The sequence below is a fragment of the Urocampus carinirostris genome, chromosome 15 (genome assembly GCF_059441175.1).
Source record: "Urocampus carinirostris isolate Australia breed hairy pipefish chromosome 15, RoL_Ucar_1.0, whole genome shotgun sequence".
Taxonomy (NCBI): domain Eukaryota; kingdom Metazoa; phylum Chordata; class Actinopteri; order Syngnathiformes; family Syngnathidae; genus Urocampus; species Urocampus carinirostris.
In genome coordinates this window covers 17,236,030-17,251,818 of record NC_142363.1, presented here as the reverse complement: position 1 = coordinate 17,251,818, position 15,789 = coordinate 17,236,030, and the positions used below count along the sequence as shown (strand labels likewise).

General features: G+C 40.2%; 1 protein-coding gene across 4 annotated transcripts in view; it reads right to left on the bottom strand.

Moving 5' to 3' along the window:
• Positions 1–12,092, bottom strand: part of tmem63c (transmembrane protein 63C) — a 51,571-nt gene extending 39,479 nt beyond the window's left edge. For 3 of the 4 annotated variants that reach the window (XM_088355097.1, XM_088355096.1, XM_088355098.1), the window contains exons 1-2: positions 12,008–12,092; positions 11,764–11,924 (exon numbers count right to left, since the gene is read on the bottom strand). In XM_088355097.1, the coding sequence (XP_088211223.1) occupies positions 11,764–11,885 (122 nt within the window). In that variant the 5' untranslated portion in view covers positions 11,886–11,924; positions 12,008–12,092. Of the gene's footprint in view, positions 1–11,140; positions 11,680–11,763; positions 11,925–12,007 lie in introns of those variants that run through there. The other variant, XM_088355099.1, reaches the window with a different exon arrangement.
• Between the last annotated feature and the right edge of the window lie 3,697 nt (positions 12,093–15,789).

Below are 15,789 nucleotides of genomic sequence, written 5' to 3'. Positions count from 1 at the left end.
CAACAGCTTCCAATCAACCGGTCGGAAATAAGATCTGACATAAGTTAAAATCAACTACAATGGCGCCATCGGGACGGTCTCCAGTTACTGAGCCGGCTTGCTGCCAACATTTTCATACGTGTTACTGTGCTGCCACACACTGCGGACATTGAATTGGAAAAAAAAAATGTATCTGCTAGCCTTCGTTGTAAATTCAGTAGAGCAGGTCGTAAGTCGGATGTTACTTGAAGTTCATTTCAGGCCAAGCAGACGTATTGCTCTTTATAACCATCATAGTACTCATAAAAACTACTAGAGGTTGTTGTTTTCGTTGTTTTTATTATTTCATTTTAAAAACACTGTTTGATTTGTAATCCATGCTTTGAAAGACTGGTTGACCGCACACCTGTTTTAATCATTACCCACACCTGACTCTAATCAGGAGAGGGATATTTAAGGACTGTGCCAAAAGCAGAAGCTGTCGGGTCGTTGCCTGGGTTTAAGATGCTCCTGCCTGTCTACGTTTAATTATTTGTTAATTAGTCGATAACTTGGAGATCTTTAACCAAACAGATCATTTCACCCAAAAGACAAAGACGCTTCAAAAACATAGCCAACATAAGATATAAATATCTAAATCAATTGGAAAATAGCTTTGTAATAATTAAATATGTAATACATTCAGTCATGATTGTACAGTTTCTTCATTATGGAAGGCATAAATTCATGTATTTAGTCGCAATTATGTAACTTCAGTTGTGTTTTATTTTATAGTCAGAAGTGGCCCTAAGTGCCATTGTTACATCTATGACCCAATGTCATTGAATGGAATACACAATGAAAGGCAGGAAACATCAATTTCCATTAATGGGGAGATGATTAACAAGCAAATTCCTGAGTGCCACAGTGAAAGGTCTGATGAAGCAAAGTCTAACTCATCCCTGTTAAACAAAATGCTGTTGATTTCCTCAAGCAAATGTTAAGCGGTTTGACAAAGATTTCTGGATAACAAAGAAATAAGACAGTGCTTCATTCAACTGCGGGATCCCTTTAAGGATTAATATTTACACCTTTGTAATAAATTTACAAATAGCTTATCGACTCTTCTTTTTGTATAAAAATGATGGTAAGACTCCTCATTCCGTGCACTTGTGAATTTCTACAGCCATTGACTGTAGCTTTTTATGCCCAAAATATTCTGTAAGTGAAACCTTCAAGAGAACTGCTCGTATCCAGCTTTTATTTTGACTGACTTCTTGTCTAATAATCCATATATAAAATCGAACACACAGAAAAAGAAAAGCATATCCGCAGTAATAGGAGTGACCCAACCCTAATCGGGTGAGAGCTTTCCCTCTTTTCTGCGTTAGACAGGCAAGAAATGTAAAGTCAACCCCTGAAAAAGTGTGGTACGCTGACCACCGAGTGAATTAACACAACATTTGGTCACATAATGACTCAGCCTATTCCACGCTGTGAAGATCACACACTTCAAAAGCAAAACGATCCAACTCTCTCATCATTCATCCGTTTCCTAATCCTTTTAAAGTTTCTCTAATTCCGTCCATCACCGAGGCGGTGGATGTGATTCCTCTAGCAGCGCGAGGGAAATCTGTGTTGCGCTCATGCCATGTGTTGAAATCTGTGTCTGACAAGACGACAACTGCAAAAGAAAAACACTGCACAAGCAAACTGCTCTGCTAATTGGAATCCCCTCTAAAAATAGCACTGTGCAAGTCTAATATGGAGGAAGTCATCTCTAGATAATAGCAAAACCAATCAAAGTAGGGTTCAGTTTTTCTGTTTAAATTTCCAGTCAAGTAATGCTAGTAGCTATAGTTATTCCTGCACATGGGTTTAATTCATTGAGGAGCTAGGGTTTTAGCCTTAAACCAGGTGCATGGATTGCTATCACCGGTAGTGCAACTGAAAAGATCCCTGACACACGCATGCACGCACACACACAGTTGTGGGTTCGATACCTAGTCATGCTTGTACAAACTTATGGTTACAGGGTTAAGGGCTTGGTTGGAAATAACGTTTTGGTTGAAGTGAAGGGTTAAGGGGGTTTGGTTGGAGCTAGTGTTAGGCTTTGTTTGGGCATAGGGTTAGGCATTTGCTAGTTGGCCTGTTAAGATCCTTGACACACTCAGACAGAGTTATGGGTTTAATACCCTGTCATGTCAGTACAAACATAGTTACAGGGTTAGGGTTTTGGTTGGAAATAATGTTTTTGTTGAAGCAAAGGTTTAGGGTTTGGTTGGAGCTAGGGTTAGGCTTATGTTGGAGCTGGGGTTAAGCTTCGGTTGGACACAGGGTTAGGAATTTGGTAGTTCAAATGGTATGATCATTGACACATGGGTTAAATAACCATTCATGCCAGTACAAACTTATGCTTATGGGGTTAGACTTTTTGGTTGAAACAGGGGCTTTTGTTGAAGGTAGGGTCAGGGTTACTGTTGTAACTAGGGTTGGGGCTTGGTTGGAGTTAAGGTTAGGGTTTTGGTTGGAACTATGATTAGGGTACTAGGGTTTAGGCCCTAAACTAGATATCCAAACGGATGCCAGCAGTAGCTCAATTGTTTCTAGACATACACAAACTGAGTTATGTGTTAGACTTAAAAAAATAATTGTGTCAGTGATAAGCAAATGTTAATGAAATGAAATCTATGAAGGTTCGTTTCAAAAACAAAAATATAAATAAAACTGTTGTGATGTTGTTATCAATATGGAAAAATGCTATTAAAAAGAGCAGGTTTCCATTTCTGAAACACCCTTTGGAAGCTAAATTATAAACTCAGTTGAATTTTTATCAGGTGTATTTTGGCCACCTTCTAATGTGACTTTGGTTTGTTTTATGTATGTTCATCTTAATGTTACATATGCACTATTTGAAATGTTTAAGTATGACCCAAAGTAATAAGCAATGTCTGGATAATACACGCAAATAAGTATGAACATTTTTATTTATACAGAAAAGCGTATCTAAAGAAATAACAATTATGAGTGACGACTCATTCTAAGGGAGGCAAACATTTTCTTCGATCAGTATCAGTGTCCTAACATTTGAAAAACAAAAATCCATTTATCTTATTAGAAATGTGTCTAAAACCATGCAGCATCCGTGCAGGTAAATGAACACATCTCGACAAGCTCTCCCTTCCTGTTGCCGGAGAAGATTTACAGCCAGCCTGACAGACAGAGATATTAGCTTGTTTAGCCCGAGAAATGAACCATAAATAAAACTGAAGTCTGCTTTGACGGTGAGGCCGCTGCAGCCAATCAAGTGCCAGGCACTCCCAGGGAAACAGCAGACAACCCGCAGGGAAAACTCGCAATTAGCATGAAATTAGGAAGCTTCAAAGCTGTTGTTCCTACTGACTTTAACCTTTATTTAACTCAAGAAGGCAGCCAAGCGTAGCAAATATTTGTCATATTTTTACGTTGTACCGCCTTTTTTTAGTTATATATTTTAAATTTGAGTTGCATAGGGTGGTTAGCGCGAATGGTTAACGCGAAGTCCAATTGTGCGGAGGTCCAGGGTTCAATTCCTACCGCAGACTCACAGTGTAGAGTTTGCATGATCTCCTGTGCCTGCGTGCGTTTCCTCCGGGCATTCCGGTTTCTTCCCACATTCCAAAAACATGCATGTCAGGTTAATTGACCGATCTGAATTGTCCCTAGATGTGAATTGGTTGTCCAATCAGGGTGTCATTGCTCCAGCACCCCCGTGACCCTAGTGAGGATAAGTGGCGCAGAAAATGGAAAGATCTTTTCGATCTTTTAAATCACCAATAAAGTTAATCTTTTGGTGGTAATAATGTGAGATCATCAACATATTTTAACACATGTTTGCTTTTTTATTCTCTCTGCAATATGCTGTATCAATTTATCCAGTCGTTATAAAATCTCTACATTGATTTTTAGTGGTGTTCTCGCATACTGTTGAGGGGAAAGCCTTAAATCTTCTCAAATCACCAGCAGGATTCAGTCAGGGAGAAGGACTGGTGTGAAGCTAGTGCTTTGGTAATTTTCCATTAACTTTTGCTTTCTGCCTTTTTGGTATGTAAATAATTGTCAGCCATTTTGAGAGTGTACTTGTAAAACTATCAGTTTCGTCCCAAACTCACAAGCCCAGAATATTCTGTTTATATAATTTTATTGTAATAAAAAGCTGCAATTTTTACCCATCTTCTCTTGTGACCCTGGTGTCGATTCAAATACAGTTATATATTTTAAATTTGTGTGGGTGGGGTGGTTAGCACGAATGGTTAGCGCGAAGCCCCATTGTGGGTAGGTCCAGGGTTCAATTCCTACTGCAGACTTACAGTGCAGAGTTTGCATGATCTCCCTGTGCCTGCGTGTGTTTCCTCCGGGCATTCTGGTTTCTTCCCAAATTCCAAAAACATGTATGTCAGGTTAATTGACCGATCTGAAAAGTCCCTAGGTGTGAATTGGGTGTCCCCTGCAGATTGCTCCAGCACCCCCCTGACCCTACTGAGGATAAGTGGCGCAGAAAATGAATGGATCTTTTTCGATCTTTTCAATCACCACATCAATATTTTATCAAGTTGATCTTTTGGTGGTAATAATGCAAGATCATCCACATATTTAAACACACATATTTACTTTTTTTGTTCACTTGGCAAAAATACTATATCACCTTATCCATAGTCTCCTCATTGTTTTTTAGGGGTGTTCTGGTTTACTTTTGAGGGGAAAGCCTTAAGTCACAAGCAGGATTCAGTCTAGAAGAGGGACTGGTGTAAAGCTAGAGCTTTGGTAATTTTCCAGTAACTTTTGCATTCTGCCATTTGGGTATGTAAATGATTGTCAACTATTTTGAGGATGTACTTGTTAAACCATCAAAGCTTTGTCCTAAACTCACAAGCCCAGAATATTCTGTTTGTATAATTTTATTGTAGTAAAAAGCTGCAATTTTTACCCATCTCCTCTTGTGACCCTGGTGTTGATTCAAATACACAAAAAAAGGCTGTCCTCCTTCAAAATAAATAACATCATTGAATAATAATAATAATATTGCTGGAATATTTCTGCTGATTGTAAAAAAACACACCAAAAACTAGCTTGTTTTCACTCCAAACAAAACCTAGCGAGAGGGCAGTTCATGTAGTTATGCTTATTCTTCGAATTTGTCCTTTCTTTTAATAAATGAAGCTTGTTTACCACTAGGATGAGCTTAAATCAAATTCTGTTCAAGGTTGCTTAGAAATATCCTTATTTTTGAAAGAAATATTTATGAAAAACAGTTTTTTTCCTACGAATACCATTAAACCAAGAAGAAATACACCTCATACATTGTTAGCGTATTAAATGACTATTTTATTTGCAAATTTCACTTTTTAATGCAATAGCCACATTTGTGTAAGGGGCCCATTTCCAGCAACCAGCACTCCAGTGTTCTAACAGTACATTATGCTTGCTAATTGCACTAGTTGATGAGTAAAAAACCCTATTCCAATTATGTTAGCACAGCTGAAAACTGTTTAGCTGGTAACCCCAAACTTGTGAACACTACTGCATGACCCACGTTGAGCTAATTGATACTACACCACCACTTAGCCTTTCCCGTGAAGCATCATCGCAACAATGAGCAATAACCACTGACTCTAGCCATGCACAACAAACCAAACACCTGCTTCCTGTCTGGCTGCACATGCTCAGTAGAGCCCCTGGGGACTTGAGTGTGTCTGTTTTGCTGCTGTAAAAAAAACGTCCCTCATTAGAACCCATCTGGCATCTTGGTACCACCCAAATCCACAATCTATTCACATTGTAATCACACAATCTGAAGTTTCAACAATGCGGTGCGGCGGTTGCTTGCTGATTAGCTCACAACGCAGCACACCGCATCTTAAATGGACTCAAGAAAACATGAGTCACATTACCGTTAGTGTCGAAAAGTGCAAACAGTGCTCATTACAACAGAAAAGCACCTCGGAGACTTATTCTCTATTCACAGCCCAAACGAACTCCATTTATATGCATCTCAGCTATACGCTCACAATTGACATGATTTTTCTTAATCTCGCCAGGAAACCTAAATGTCAAGTGTAAATAACACACGCTGCCATATTTGTTTCGTTCAATTTAGCTGTCTGGTATGCTTTCGACTCCACTCACAGAGATGGCGAAACAACTTCAGCAAATCAGCACGCAGTGGAGAAACACTTAACCTTTACTGAGCATGTGAAAACCCACAAATATTAGTTTAGTCTTTAAGTCTAGCGTGGATCTGTACTTTGTGAGCTCAAAACGTCTCGTAAAATAAAACACAGTGTCCCTTAAATTGCCAACAGTATTCTCAAAACAGCCCTGCGATTGGCTGGCAACCAGTTCAGGGTGTCCCCTGCCCACTGCCCGATGATTGCTGGGATGGGTTCCAGCACCCCCGCGACCCTACTGAGGATAAGCGGTGTAGCTAATGAGATGAGAAGAGATGAGATGAGATATTCAAAACAAAATTGCGTGAAAATTATTTTTTTGTGACCATTTTTTAATGCAGCAGCATGTGACAATACCAATAATGGATACCAAATCACTCTTTTGTTCTAAAATGTACACATAGGTTAATAAAAATAGGAACATAATGACGGATGTGATTACCTCATGTGCGGTCCCTTCTCAAGGTTTCTTCGTTTTCGTCATGTTGAGGTTTTGAGTTTTTCCATGCCCTTATGTCCGTTTTAGATCAGGGGATGGTGTAATAAAAGTCTGTAGTATGCAATAATCTGTGGTCTGTGCAGCCCTTTGAGACTCCTTGTGATTAAGGGCTAAAAATAAACATGACTTGACATGTGGAAATAAGGAATTAATTGATGTGCTATTTTACATCAGGCCTTTTTTGGACTACTTTGAATTCATTCAGTACAATAGTTATAGAAAATGGGAATGATTTCTTGCTTGACTGATTACTTAGAAAGGTATTTATTTTCAATTAAATTCCTACGAGGGTGTGCAGATACGAAAATTGTATAGAGTGAACCCAAAATCAGACCAAAAAAGGATTGTATTTCATTGGATTTAGCCCCTTATCTCAAATTCTGGTGTTTTAATACAATCAGTCTATTTCAATTTCTGTTCTTGTTATTATATCCAGGAGCATTGAAGACTAAAGAAACTATGTGAAAGAATTATTTTTTTTAATTGGTCACAGGACTATTATGGTTGATAATGCTAACCTGACTCCAAATTAAGAAACCAGAACTGTCCAAATATAAACTGTACCTAATTCGGATAAAGAAAAACTCCCCCAAAACAATGAATAATTCATACTGGTATTGGATCAGATAATATTGACAACCAAGAAAACTGCATTCTTCAAAATCAGTATTGGAAAAAAGTTTTGGGAAACCTCTAACGGATAGTGTGGCTTTTGTAACTCTTTTTTTCATCTCCATTTTTTTCAAATTTTAACGTGCAAAAGGTAACTGTTTGTGCAACTCTGGTGATAAAAGTTTGAAATTGAAAATAAAATTAAAAAAACAGACTAGTTTCTTTGTACAGCTGTTTCGCAAACCATCTTACCACAACAAAGCCTTTTACTTCAACCTCAGCTTCAACTCTTGAAATATTAACGTCCATACGTGGCATGGAAGTGACCAGCTTTCAACTGAACCTTTTGAGAATATTTATGCAATTCTCTGAAGGACACGTGCAGAGTCAATGAAGAAAAAAAACATACTGTACATGTTATTTTAAACATGAGAATGCTGCACACAGTTATATATCTGCAGACGGATCCTAAGCTCATTATTTGCCATCTAGAATGCACACTTTGAAGCTGAACATCAAAACCTCTAATACCCAAGTGACTCCCTCTCAAATTACACCAATTATAATCCTCTTACAGCTATTAACACTCATAGGTGCCTAATCAGATGTGTTCATTTAGTTCTAGGAATTGTTTTCACTTATTGATATTGCTACCGGTGCAGCACGGCAGCTGGGTGGTTAGCGTGTAGGCCCATGGTGCAGAAGTCCAGGGTTCGAGTTAAGCTACCGCAGCCTCCTCGTGCCGAGTTTACATGTTCTTCCCGTGCCTGCGTGGGTTACCACAGGGCACTCTGGTTTCCTACCACATTCCAAAAACATGCATTTCAGGTTACTTGACCGTTCCGAATTGTCCCTGCGTGTGAATGGATGTATGTCTTCGTGTACCCTGGATGCAACCAGTTCAGGGTGTCCCCTGTTAACTGCTCGGAGATAGCTGGGATGGGGGAAGGATAAGCGGTGAAGAAAATTGAGGGATGGATGGATATTGCTACCGGTGTTTGGACAATGAACATGACATAGAACTACTTTCAGTCTGGACACTGTTAACTAAGGATGTTTGGTATCACAATTTGTCAGGGTAAGGCCAAATATTGAATAGTCATCTAGACCAAACCACATTCCAAAAAAAAAAAAAATTCCTGGAGCCCATCCAAAAAGGGGTTAGGTGGTGGGCATGAGAAACTTGGACTAGTTGCCAGCTAATCAAGGGCACACTGAGACAGACAACCATTCCCTCATCCACTCATCCCTAGGCAAAATGTTGAATTGCCAATGGACCTTCTGAATATATTTTAATATTTTGGTACTCGGGAAGAAACCGGAGTACACCCACTCAGGCACAAAGGGAACATTAAAACTACACACAGTGAGGCTGGTAGCTGTAATTGAACCCAGGACCTCTGAACTGTTAGGCAAACATGCTAACCAGTCACCATCCAACTGCCTATTGCATCCATTAATTAGCAATTTTCTATCCCTTTCAATTCAGATTCTGTTCGGTTAAATTGCCACTAGAAGGAAGCTGATAATGATATTGCCACTGTCAAAAGTACTGATACTTCAAATAGTCTGGTAACGACCAATGTTCCCTTCTAAGCAGCGTGGGTGCACAATACCGCATTTCCCAGACCTTCTCACCGCACAAGAAAATCTATCCAGGGCATAAAAACCAGGGCTTGAAATTGCAAAATTATTTCCTTAGAAAATTTGGCAAGAATTACAGTACATGCGGGTAAACACAACTGGGGTAGCCTCTGTGTATTTTAAATGCCGTATTTTGAAGTCAATATCAACACGAGATTGATTAAACAAAAATAGGTGTGCAAGTGAGCTGGATCAGGATGGTGTGGTTTACTGGAGAGGTGGAGTGGGGGTAATGGAGGAGATTGTCCTTGCTGTTCAAGTGGTGGATGCAACTTGTATGTAACTTTCGGGAAGTTTCTGGCTTTGCACACTACGCTAAACGTGTTTCTTTCTGCTTCACCATCGTTATAAAACAACTTGAAATATTTTGCTTCTGTTGTGTTGTTAGAGGTCAAAGGAGTCTGACTGTTAACATTCACATGAAAATAGTATTTCTCTTGGGTTGAAGGTTGCTAAAAAAATCTGGTGTTTCATTCAAATAATTTTCAAATATATTAAGTCAACTTTTTGCCAACACTACTACCATTAAAAAAAGGTGATTGAATACAGTTTTGTATTGTGCAACCAACTAAATAAAACCACCAAATATTACTTTTATGTAACAAAATATACTTTTGTAAAAATGGATATCTCATGTAAAAGTTTGGTAAGGAATGATGTTGCTCAGTATTGTTCTAAGCGATGCTCACAGACTTTTTGTAATTGCTCAGACCCATGGATGCTTAGAGGAAACATTGGTAACGACCCTGAGTAGATATCGAGTATCGATGCTCTCCCATATATTTTCTGGCAATGTATAAATAGATATTGTTGGAAGAATGTGTCACAAAGTTGTTTTTTTTCCCCCCACTCTAATCACACAATCAAGTCAGCCACGTCTGCTTCAAAAGACACAGCGATGCTGCTAATCACCAATCACTCGAGCCCCTCTTGCCTGATTGGTGACCACACTTTCATGCCAGACTCTCTAAACTATGTACTGCCCACCCAGGCCGTACCTGTCACTGGAGTTCTCATTAGGTCCTCAACCTTCAGTTTGGTTTTCGTTTTCCCCGATTGCGGCTGGATGGTGTTTTTCTCCCAAACAACTGAGCCAGCACCAGATGCATTTCGTACAATGGAGTTTGGAATAAACCTGGTTTGCTTCATTTAAGGGAGTATAGGTCTAACGGATGGAAGGGCGAAATAAAAAAATTAAGCTACAAGGCGAGGGCTGTGGACTGATCGAACGTTGATTTTAAAAACGCAGTTGGACCTACCTAAATGCTAATGAACATATTCCAATGTGATCAGAAAGATAAAACAATATTTTTGTATAGCTCTGTCAATAATCTAGCATTTTCAACAGGCTTAAAAGACAAACTTCCTTTATATTAAAAAACCTCCATTAAATTAACATTAAAAGGTAGAAGCCAGTATTAGCACCACCAGAAGCCTAAAGTTATTATTTTAGCAAACATGGGCTAAAATCACTCACAAGAAAAAAATAATAGCCATCGTCTGATTGATTGGCATTGATTTTGTCATTAGTGATTTAAAGGGACATTATGTATTATTTAGCATCTCCTAATGGTAAGAAACTGAATTTGTTGACACAATTATATTAATTTGAATAAGGAGCAAAAATAGATTTAAAAAAAAAAAAATACTCGTAGGTCAAGACATTTGCTTTTTTTTTTTTTTTTTTTACATAACATGGGGCTCACCTAGAGGGAGCTGACATTATTTGACATCCTTCTGAAGAAAAAGTATGTGGTTTGGTCACTTTGTGTCTCCATAGTTTATAATCTTTTTTTGTGCTGTAGCACTCGTTTTCGGTTGCACTTATTTTCAAAAATTACACAGGGTCCCTTCTAAGAGAAGAGTTAGTCCCAAAACACATCATCGTGCATGGTCCATATTGAGTTTTAAAACAAAGACAATTGAAGACTTCAAAAAGACGTTATTTTCAAGTTTCCCTTTTCCACCAAATTATCATCGGCTGCTCTCTGCCCAGTCTAGAGGACATTAACAGCTTTTGACACTGTAGCACAACCATTAACATGATAATACCGAACTCCCACCCTGGGGACCTCATCTGTTAGTTACAGGTCCCTCAAAACTAGGACAAACAGGTGAAGAGACAGTGTCTCTTCCCCAGGGCCATCACCACCCTAAACGTACGCACAAATCTGTGAAAACATATCTTGCGACTATTATTACGGATAAAAAAAATACTCACCAATTGAAATGATTACATGTACATAGCAGAACTCGGCAGGCGTGCCATTATGTCTTTAGTGTTGACATCAAATTCAATGCAATTCCAATTAGCTTGGACTCAACAGGTCAAGCTGCTCGACAAATGATGTCTTTCTGCGCGTGTGTGACAGCACAATTAAAAGACACTGCGTGCTCTGACTACATAGAACAAGCTCCTTGTGTACAAAGGACACCCTGGAAGATCAAGAACGAACGGGAAGCTTATAATAAAGTGCAGTGAGGTGCTTGTAGATTGTTTTGGACATTAAAGAAATCAAAATAAACACAACTAGAGGAGCTATCGCTGACACCTGTGTTTTTGGGTGTAGTGCATTGCCATAAACATCTTCACCATGTGATAGAAAAAAAGAAGAGAGAAATGCTGAAATATGACGGAATAACGTTAGTCGAATCTAAATTTCAATCTTAAACGTGATTTAAATAGGATCTTTGTCGCTCGCTGCAGCATTTAAGGCACGTCAACCTTCTTCCTGGCTCAACTTGATGAAAAACACTGTCGACGTGAATGGCGCAATTAAAAGCACCCGTTGCGGCTTATAAATCGGAGTGTGAACGGAAAACGTCAAAGCGAGCATCACTCACCTCGAAACGCTCGCTAGTGCCGGGCTTGGCGTGGTGAAGCTGCCGTAGTGTTTTCGTCTTTTTTCCAGCCAAGACGCACAAGAAACTCCCACCTTCTCAGGGACCGTCTGGAAGTTTAGCATCCACTAGCATCCGAACTGAAGGGAGTGTCAACAAGCAAACTGTAGAGCAATACATTTATTTGTCATAAAAAAGATGAATACAAGTGAAAGGTAAAACAGAACGACAAAACTCCTGTACTTACACCATAGGTGTCAAAGTAATTTTAGCTGGAGATCACATGCTATTAAAAAACTCCAGATTGCTAGAGATATAGAGAAAAGTAGATTATAGAAACATATGTTGGCCTGGGGAGGGCGCCACCAGGCTGTATACTTGCCCAAGACACACCACAGGAAAATGGTGCCCCAAGACCCTAATGGTCAAAGATCCGAGAGAGAGAGAGAGAGAGAGAGAGAGAGAGAGAGAGAGAGAGAGAGAGAGAGAGAGAGAGAGAGAGAGAGAGAGAGAGAGAGAGAGAGAGAGAGAAACTAAAAAAGAGAAAGAAAAAGAGACAAAAGAGAGACAGTTTTCAAACTTTTTATTTTTGCTTTTAACCATTTGTTTGTTTTTTACTTTGTTGAGGATTTTGTAAATAAACACCATCGTTTTTGAGCACTTTGCCTTGGTTCCAGCTTCCTTGCGTTTGGGTCCATTGCAAAATCATAACAAATATTGCACATAATTTTGCCGGCAATCTTTTTCTTTGGTTACAAAAAGAAAACAAAAACTAAAAAAATTACAACCTAGCAAACCAATTGTATGGTTCCACTGGCAGATAATAGTTGTTTACATTAATTTTGTTGTTGTTTGTCCTCAAAAAATAAAAACAAAATGAAAACATAGGGAAACTTGAAAAACAGATTAAACATGTTGTAAAATCCAAAAAATCAGCATTTTTTTAACAGAAGCGAATTACCTGTTGACAAGGACCAATGTTTTTCCCTGGTATCAGTATTATCACACACCGATGCCTGTCAATGATGAGGTGCAGCTCATTTTTGCAGAGCGGGATGACATTCTAAGAGAAAAAAACAACAGCGACTAGGTGATGAAGGTGCTGTATCCGAGTTAGCTCAAGAGGCGTCTCCTGCTACTGGTATCCATGGAATCCAATACTATCTGTTTCATATGGGGGAGAAAACCCCTACCCCAAAATCCAGCCTAGGACACACCACAGGAAGTAATACCCCTACGACCCTAGAGGTTAAAAAAAATTATTGAACCTCCTTATCCATGGGGGTCCCCAAATGCTAAGAAAAACTTTATACTGTCAATTTAAGCCTAAAAAACTATATAAAACATATCTTGCATGTCAGGCATCACATTAGTGGTGGGAGGTATACTCAGTTGATCTGCACTGTTCTCCCCTAAGCGCAGATCAGTTAGTTTCCCTGAGGCAGTGGGACAACTTTCGTCACTGGACAATCACGTCGAGGATGCCCTGGGGCATGGCAGTGAAAGCAAAGGTTTTTGTCTCGGCAATGAGAGAGAGCACTGTGGTCGACTTCTTTGCAAATGATACATGGCTTGTCAGTGAAACCATTAATTCTGTCTCCAGGTCGCCTGGTTGGAGCTCGCCTTCTCCCTTGAAACTGGTTTGAGGTAACACGTATCAGAACCTTCTCCAACATACTAATAACGTCCGTTAGAGAGACATACTGTGGGCTCGAAGTCTGAGGTGGCTCGTGCATGAGGGTTGGACCATGGTTCACCTCAGCTTTGTGTACGGCAATTTCCGCTCGATTCGCAGGTTGTTGTAGGGAATCTGCTTTGTAGCTCTTCTCAGCGTGGTATTCATTCAGCACCTCTAGTACCTCACATGCTGACCACTTTTCGATGGTTTTTGATCTGTAAGTGAGTGCCAGTTCCTTGCATGGGCAGTTCCTAATAAACATGCGAGTGACCTCTATTTCAGGGTTGTCAAATGTTTTGCCCTGCTCACTCAAGCACTCAGAGGCAAGGTCAGCTGCTCTGTTTAGTCTCAGCCAGTAGTCATAGGGGTCCTCCTGGTGTTTGGGCAAAGTTGAATAAAAGTCAGCTAAAGGGACAGCAGAGTACTTGGTACAGCTAAAGTGTTTCCTGAGGAGACTATAAATCATGTCAGGGCGGGTATAGACGTCTATATTACTGTTTCTAATGCCAAACCTAACTACATCTTTAGCTTTTCCTCTCAAATGTATAAGGATTTCCTCTGCTTGCTCTTCAAGTTTCACATCACTCCTTTTTATAAATGTCCTCATTAGATCTTCCCACTCCTGTATTGTTATTGAGTCTGAGCCATCCCCAATAAATGACGGCGGTTCCTTAACCTTTCTCTGCGTAACCACCTGACTCAATCTGTTTGCTACATCTTGTGTGGCAGCAGCGTTAGGAGCTACTATATTATGTGACTGTATATTTGAGAATATGCTATCAGCCAATTTATGTCCTATCTCCTGAATAATATTTGTCATGTGATCAGCTAAACCCTCAGAAATTTCACTCGTGGAATTTGGCGTAGATGTGGGTCTGACCTGAGGTGAAGGTAGGCTAGCATGTTGGTCAGCTGCATTATGGGTGCTCACACTGGAACTTGCCTCTACTCTATGTGTAGCACCACCTGGGGTAGAACTATTATCAGAGGGGATGGGCGTAAACATGCCCCTGCCCCTGCCAAAGTGAATAGGTGTGTCAAATTGTGGAGCTAACACATTGCTCTGATTAAACATGTTTCAAAGATTAACAGAAAAAAATGTAAATAAGTCAAAATCACAAAATAAATCAGCAGCCTTCGTATCACTGTGACACTGCACTGTAATGAGCTAAACAATATCGCTCATGTAACTAAAATTTCAAATACTGTGAGCTCATGTGGCAGGTAGGACAGTCCTCGGTTCGGCGAGTTTGATAGAAGTCACGGGTCACGGCACCAATGTAACCGCGGTGTACGTGTCCCACCAAAGATCCACATTCACGCTGGACTGGATGATGAGGTTTTTATTACCTTTGCTTTCACTGCCATGCCCCAGGGCATTCTCGACGTGATTGTCCAGTGACGAAAGTTGTCCCGCTGCCTCAGGGAAACTAACTGATCTGCGCTTAGGGGAGAACAGTGCAGATCAACTGAGTATACCTCCCACCACTAATGTGAAGCCTGACATGCAAGACAATAAATCAATTTATGAGTTGTATAGCAACAAGATACCTCCATCGAAGAAGCTGATCTTTCAGGGGTTTCAGAGAATAGCAGAGACTGACGAACTGTTTTACACACCTGTACTTGTGCAAGAAGGGCCCACTTTCAGAGCGCTGTTGGACAGCGGGTCGATGGCTTGTACAGTAAGTGAGGACACAGCTAAGTACCTCCTGCAGCAATTCCCTGATATGATGAGTTACACGGCCGATGATTATGTCATTGTAGGCTGCGGTGGACACCAAGTTTCTCCCAGAGATATGTACGACATTCACGTCACAGTTTACGGGTGCCAAATGATAATACCAGTAATGGTGGTGCCAGGCCAGACAGAACAGATGATCCTTGGCAGCAATGCCATCAAATATATTTTGACTCAATTGAAAAGTACTGATGGCTATTGGAGATTAGTTTCCACTCCTGACAACGGTCTGTCCGATAACCACAGTCAATTCCTGTCAATGCTTTCCAACACAGAGAGATGGAGAGGTGATTGCATTCCAGACAAGGTAGGGACAGTAAAGATCAAGAGTTGCGTGACGCTGAATCCACGGACCGAGTACGTTATTTGGGGCAAGTTACCTGAGTTGGCCGGGGCATCAGCGGGCAGCACAGTGGTCGTTGAGCCAACCCAATCTAAGGCTGCGCCCAGACAAGTCCTTGTCGGACGAGTTGTTACTCCACTCTGGGGAGATGGATGGGTGCCTGTTAAAGTCTTTAATCCCACGGACAGAGTTGTGGTGCTGAGAAGAAACAGGAAAATTGCAGATGTGTCTCCTTGTATCGCAGCGGAAGACCTGCCCAATGCAGAG